A 7,500-nucleotide genomic window follows, 5' to 3' on the forward strand; every position below is an offset into this window, starting at 1 on the left:
GAGAGTCTGAGAGTCTGAGAGTCTGAGAGTCTGAGAGACTGAGAGTCTGAGGGTCTGAGGGTCTGAGGGTCTGAGGGTCTGAGAGTCTGAGGGTCTGAGAGTCTGAGGGTCTGAGAGTCTGAGGGTCTGAGGGTCTGAGAGTCTGAGGGTCTGAGGGTCTGAGAGTCTGAGGGTCTGAGGGTCTGAGAGTCTGAGGGTCTGAGAGTCTGAGGGTCTGAGGGTCTGAGAGTCTGAGAGTCTGAGAGTCTGAGGGTCTGAGAGTCTGAGAGTCTGAGAGTCTGAGGGTCTGAGAGTCTGAGGGTCTGAGGGTCTGAGAGTCTGAGGGTCTGAGGGTCTGAGAGTCTGAGAGTCTGAGAGTCTGAGAGTCTGAGAGTCTGAGGGTCTGAGAGTCTGAGAGTCTGAGAGTCTGAGGGTCTGAGAGTCTGAGAGTCTGAGGGTCTGAGGGTCTGAGAGTCTGAGAGTCTGAGGGTCTGAGAGTCTGAGAGTCTGAGGGTCTGAGAGTCTGAGGGTCTGAGGGTCTGAGAGTCTGAGAGTCTGAGGGTCTGAGAGTCTGAGAGTCTGAGGGTCTGAGAGTCTGAGAGTCTGAGAGTCTGAGAGTCTGAGGGTCTGAGGGTCTGAGAGTCTGAGAGTCTGAGAGTCTGAGGGTCTGAGAGTCTGAGAGTCTGAGAGTCTGAGAGTCTGAGGGTCTGAGGGTCTGAGAGTCTGAGGGTCTGAGAGTCTGAGGGTCTGAGAGTCTGAGGGTCTGAGAGTCTGAGAGTCTGAGGGTCTGAGAGTCTGAGAGTCTGAGAGTCTGAGAGTCTGAGAGTCTGAGAGTCTGAGGGTCTGAGAGTCTGAGAGTCTGAGGGTCTGAGAGTCTGAGGGTCTGAGGGTCTGAGAGTCTGAGAGTCTGAGAGTCTGAGAGTCTGAGAGTCTGAGGGTCTGAGAGTCTGAGGGTCTGAGAGTCTGAGGGTCTGAGAGTCAGAGAGTCTGTGAGTCTGAGGGTCTGAGAGTCTGAGAGTCTGAGGGTCTGAGAGTCTGAGAGTCTGAGGGTCTGAGAGTCTGAGAGTCTGAGAGACTGAGGGTCTGAGAGTCTGAGGGTCTGAGGGTCTGAGAGTCTGAGAGTCTGAGAGTCTGAGAGTCTGAGAGTCTGAGAGTCTGAGAGTCTGAGGGTCTGAGAGTCTGAGGGTCTGAGAGTCTGAGAGTCTGAGGGTCTGAGAGTCTGAGAGTCTGAGGGTCTGAGGGTCTGAGAGTCTGAGAGTCAGAGAGTCTGTGAGTCTGAGGGTCTGAGAGTCTGAGGGTCTGAGAGTCTGAGAGTCTGAGGGTCTGAGAGTCTGAGGGTCTGAGGGTCTGAGAGTCTGAGAGTCTGAGAGTCTGAGGGTCTGAGAGTCTGAGAGTCTGAGAGTCTGAGGGTCTGAGGGTCTGAGGGTCTGAGAGTCTGAGAGTCTGAGGGTCTGAGAGTCTGAGAGTCTGAGGGTCTGAGTCTGAGGGTCTGAGGGTCTGAGGGTCTGAGAGTCTGAGGGTCTGAGGGTCTGAGGGTCTGAGAGTCTGAGGGTCTGAGGGTCTGAGGGTCTGAGAGTCTGATTATAATTATAATAATAATATAATAACTGTTTAAAGAATACAATATATATATATTTATATTCCCTGTTTTTCTGTTTGCACTCTGTATTTTAATGTGTTTTTAATAATAACAATAATAAAGTTTATTATTGTTATTATAAAAAATGATCTGAACTTCTCTGTGTGTGTGTGTGTGTGTGTGTGTGTGTGTGTGTGTGTGTGTGTGTGTGTGTGTGTGTGTGTGTGTGTGTGTGTGTGTGTGTGTGTGTGTGTGTGTGCGTGTGTGTGTGTGTGTGTGCGTGTGCGTCACAGGGGGAAGGGCGGTGCCCGCAGGTAGAAGCACCAGCGGTCACCACACACACACACACACACACACACACACACACAGACACACAGACACACACACAGACAGAGGAGGCAGTGTGTGAGGCTGTTTGTATTCACAGCAGTGGAGACTCCCAGGTGCCACCCCCCCCCCACACACACACACACACACACACACACACACACACACACTCACACGCACGCGCAGCAGCAGCAGCGGAACACTCGCGGAGCTCCGCAGAGGGAAGTGCGCTCCGCGGCCCCGGGCTCAGTCATGTTCAGCTGGGTGAAGCAGGAGCAGGGCGGCCGCAACAAGGACGGAGAGATGTACCAGACGGTGACGGAGGGGCTGCAGAGCCTCTACCTGCGGAAGCTGCTGCCGCTGGAGGACACCTACCTCTTCCATGACTTCCACTCCCCGGCGCTGGAGGCCGCGGACTTCCAGAGCAAGCCCATGGTGCTGCTGGTCGGCCAGTACTCCACCGGGAAGACCACCTTCATCAGGTACACCCGCCCTGACAGCCCGCTCCACACACACACACACACACACACACACACACACACAAACACCTGTGTGTTTCTTTACTTTTAAAGTGCAAAGTGAGGTAAAACCACCTTTACCAGGTGTGACTCTGTCTGCACCCTCTACACGTCCTTAATGCCGAACCTCACTCGGAAATCTCCCTATTTAAGGGTTCTTCGTTATAGTCGAGGATGCAGTGAAGCCAGCGCGTTACTTAAGGTGTCAGATGAATCTGTGATGTTTTATGGTTAATTCGGGGATTATAAAACCCACTGAAGTCCATCTGTACTTTAGGAAAAGTACCGTTTTTGTGACGTGGTTGTCAGATTTCCGCGGCCCTGCTCGGCGAATTCTGGCAGGAGGCGGCAATGACAGCAACATGGAAAACGTTGAATAATATTAAAATGCTAAATGTTTGGGGGGTAAATGTTATGCCGAATTTGATAAAATAACCTAATATAGTAAGATATGTGTACAGTCTTTCTCTATGATTTGTAAAACGGTGTCAGATGTTGAGAAAAGCTTAAAAATGACACTATTTCAATGGGGTTTGGCCAGATTTCCCCTTCAGGGTGTTGACATTATTCAAGCTCGGTAACATTGAGTTTGACTTTTATTTTGAAAGGCAGGAACACAGGTTATGGTTGTTATTGTCCACCTGACTTTATTGTGGAGTTTTCAGAGACCCAGAGAGGCTCATGGGTAATGTAGTTGTTAAACATGACAGCTTCAGGAAACCTCGGTCACTGATCGGCCATTGTTCGGTTTTGGGATATTTCCGTCTGTTTGTTTTTGTTGTTGAGTCAAATCTGAAAACATGAGGTCGGTGAAGTTTAGGCAACAAAACAAAACAACACGGTGAAGTTTAGGCAACAAAACAAAACAACACGGTGAAGTTTAGGCAACAAAACTAAACAACACGGTGAAGTTTAGGCAACAAAACAAAACAACACGGTGAAGTTTAGGCAACAAAACAAAACAACACGGTGAAGTTTAGGCAACAAAGCAAAACAACACGGTGAAGTTTAGGCAACAAAACAAAACAACACGGTGAAGTTTAGGCAACAAAACTAAACAACACGGTGAAGTTTAGGCAACAAAACAAAACAACACGGTGAAGTTTAGGCAACAAAACTAAACAACACGGTGAAGTTTAGGCAACAAAGCAAAACAACACGGTGAAGTTTAGGCAACTAAACTACTTGGTTAGGTTTAGGCAACTAAACTAAACTACTTGGTTAGGTTTAGGCAAGTAAACTAAACTACTTGGTTAGGTTTAGGCAACAAAACTAAACAACACGGTGAAGTTTAGGCAACAAAACAGAACAACACGATGAAGTTTAGGCAACAAAACAACACGGTGAAGTTTAGGCAACAAAACAAAACAACACGGTGAAGTTTAGGCAACAAAACTACTTGGTTAGGTTTAGGCAACTAAACTAAACTACTTGGTTAGGTTTAGGCAACTAAACTACTTGGTTAGGTTTAGGCAAGTAAACTAAACTACTTGGTTAGGTTTAGGCAACTAAACTACTTGGTTAGGTTTAGGCAACAAAGCTACTTGGTTAGGTTTAGGCAACTAAACTACTTGGTTAGGTTTAGGCAACTAAACTACTTGGTTAGGTTTAGGCAACAAAGCTACTTGGTTAGGTTTAGGCAACTAAACTAAACTACTTGGTTAAGTTTAGGCAACTAAACTAAACTACTTGGTTAGGTTTAGGCAACAAAGCTACTTGGTTAGGTTTAGGCAACTAAACTACTTGGTTAGGTTTAGGCAACTAAACTACTTGGTTAGGTTTAGGCAACTAAACTAAACTACTTGGTTAGGTTTAGGCAACTAAACTAAACTACTTGGTTAGGTTTAGGCAACAAAGCTACTTGGTTAGGTTTAGGCAACTAAACTAAACTACTTGGTTAGGTTTAGGCAACTAAACTAAACTTCTTGGTTAGGTTTAGGCAACAAAGCTACTTGGTTAGGTTTAGGCAACAAAACTACTTGGTTAGGTTTAGGCAACTAAACTACTTGGTTAAGTTTAGGCAACAAAGCTACTTGGTTAGGTTTAGGCAACTAAACTAAACTACTTGGTTAGGTTTAGGCAACTAAACTAAACTACTTGGTTAGGTTTAGGCAACAAAACTAAACTACTTGGTTAGGTTTAGGCAACTAAACTAAACTACTTGGTTAGGTTTAGGCAACTAAACTAAACTACTTGGTTAGGTTTAGGCAACTAAACTAAACTTCTTGGTTAGGTTTAGGCAACAAAGCTACTTGGTTAGGTTTAGGCAACAAAACTACTTGGTTAGGTTTAGGCAACTAAACTACTTGGTTAGGTTTAGGCAACAAAGCTACTTGGTTAGGTTTAGGCAACAAAGCTACTTGGTTAGGTTTAGGCAACTAAACTACTTGGTTAGGTTTAGGCAACAAAGCTACTTGGTTAGGTTTAGGCAACTAAACTAAACTACTTGGTTAGGTTTAGGCAACTAAACTAAACTACTTGGTTAGGTTTAGGCAACAAAACTACTTGGTTAGGTTTAGGCAACTAAACTAAACTACTTGGTTAGGTTTAGGCAACTAAACTAAACTACTTGGTTAGGTTTAGGCAACAAAGCTACTTGGTTAGGTTTAGGCAACTAAACTAAACTACTTGGTTAGGTTTAGGCAACTAAACTAAACTTCTTGGTTAGGTTTAGGCAACAAAGCTACTTGGTTAGGTTTAGGCAACAAAACTACTTGGTTAGGTTTAGGCAACTAAACTACTTGGTTAAGTTTAGGCAACAAAGCTACTTGGTTAGGTTTAGGCAACTAAACTAAACTACTTGGTTAGGTTTAGGCAACTAAACTAAACTACTTGGTTAGGTTTAGGCAACAAAACTAAACTACTTGGTTAGGTTTAGGCAACAAAACTAAACTACTTGGTTAGGTTTAGGCAACTAAACTAAACTACTTGGTTAGGTTTAGGCAACAAAACTAAACTACTTGGTTAGGTTTAGGCAACAAAACTAAACTACTTGGTTAGGTTTAGGCAACTAAACTAAACCTCTTGGTTAGGTTTAGGCAACTAAACTACTTGGTTAGGTTTAGGCAACTAAACTAAACTACTTGGTTAGGTTTAGGCAACTAAACTAAACTACTTGGTTAGGTTTAGGCAACAAAACAAAACTACTTGGTAAAGTTTTGGCAACGAACCGCTAAGTGATAAAAACGTATATTAGCTGTAAAGGAACGAGGCAAACGTCCAGTTTGTCAGATTTATTTTGATATTTTTGCAGTTTTTCCGTCTTTAATCATAAAAACATTGAATTCCTGATCAACAGAATAATCTGGATTAATCTTAATCCATAAATGAACCACAGATTAATAATCTGTCAGGAGCTTTTTCTAAAATGTTCTTTAACAGTAAACATTAGAAGTTTACAGACGTTTTCCAAACATGCGTCGGTGCAAACGGACGTTTTACGAGTGCTGACGTTGAAAATTCAGCTGAAAACTGACTTTAAACCTTTGTTCAAACGTTTTTATGACTTTAAAAATCTGATTTCTAACAAACTAAACTATTAAAATCACTTTTTACAGCTTTAAGTGTCAGTGACTCGTTTAAAACACATGATTTTGACTTTAAACTTTAGTTTTCGTGTGAAACCGAGTCTCAGAGTCTCTTTATCCATCAGACTCATGACCTCAGTGAGTTCTAATCCCTGCTGCTCTCTCGCCCCGAGGACGCCATGTTGTCACGAGTTACAGAGCTGATCAACACACACACACACACACACACACACACACACACACACACACACACACACACACACACACACACACACACACACACACACACACACACACACACACACACACACACACACACACACACACACACACACACACACACACACACACACACACACACACACACACTGAAACATGCAGTTTCTTAGTTGTGTCACGAAACACATCCGTCCGTTAATGCTGGACTCAATATTTCCTCCAGCAGTGACATCACTTCCTGTTGTGGCTGCAGCTCCTAGAGGACACTTTAACACACGCTTATGCTCCTAGAGGACACTTTAACACACGTTTATGCTCCTAGAGGACACTTTAACACACGTTTATGCTCCTAGAGGACACTTTAACACACGTTTATGCTCCTAGAGGACACTTTAGCACACGTTTATGCTCCTAGAGGACACTTTAGCACACGTTTATGCTCCTAGAGGACACTTTAACACACGTTTATGCTCCTAGAGGACACTTTAACACACGTTTATGCTCCTAGAGGACACTTTAGCACACGTTTATGCTCCTAGAGGACACTTTAGCACACGTTTAGCTCCTAGAGGACACTTTAGCACACGTTTATGCTCCTAGAGGACACTTTAACACATGTTTATGCTCCTAGAGGACACTTTAACACACGTTTATGCTCCTAGAGGACACTAACACACGTTTATGCTCCTAGAGGTCACTTTAGCACACGTTTATGCTCCTAGAGGACACTTTAACACACGTTTATGCTCCTAGAGGACACTTTAACACACGTTTATGCTCCTAGAGGACACTTTAGCACACGTTTATGCTCCTAGAGGACACTTTAACACACGTTTATGCTCCTAGAGGACACTTTAACACACGTTTATGCTCCTAGAGGACACTTTAACACACGTTTATGCTCCTAGAGGACACTTTAACACACGTTTATGCTCCTAGAGGACACTTTAACACACGTTTAGCTCCTAGAGGACACTTTAACACACATTTATGCTCCTAGAGGACACTTTAACACACGTTTATGCTCCTAGAGGACACTAACACACGTTTATGCTCCTAGAGGACACTTTAGCACACGTTTATGCTCCTAGAGGACACTTTAACACACGTTTATGCTCCTAGAGGACACTTTAACACACATTTATGCTCCTAGAGGACACTTTAACACACATTTATGCTCCTAGAGGACACTTTAACACACGTTTATGCTCCTAGAGGACACTTTAACACGTTTATGCTCCTAGAGGACACTTTAACACGTTTATGCTCCTAGAGGACACTTTAACACACATTTATGCTCCTAGAGGACACTTTAACACACGTTTATGCTCCTAGAGGACACTTTAACACA

The 7,500-nt window shown here is 43.9% G+C and overlaps 1 protein-coding gene across 1 annotated transcript in view; it reads left to right on the plus strand.

Moving 5' to 3' along the window:
* The first annotated feature begins 1,928 nt into the window (after window positions 1-1,928).
* The window catches only part of ehd4 (EH-domain containing 4), a 23,354-nt gene continuing 17,782 nt past the window's right edge, over window positions 1,929-7,500 (plus strand). The window contains exon 1 of the mRNA XM_083924207.1: window positions 1,929-2,367. Coding sequence (XP_083780333.1) covers window positions 2,138-2,367 — 230 coding nt within the window. The 5' untranslated portion in view covers window positions 1,929-2,137. The remainder of the gene's footprint in view (window positions 2,368-7,500) is intronic.

Source organism: Echiichthys vipera (assembly GCF_963691815.1).
Source record: "Echiichthys vipera genome assembly, chromosome: 12".
In the NCBI taxonomy this organism is placed as follows: domain Eukaryota; kingdom Metazoa; phylum Chordata; class Actinopteri; order Perciformes; family Trachinidae; genus Echiichthys; species Echiichthys vipera.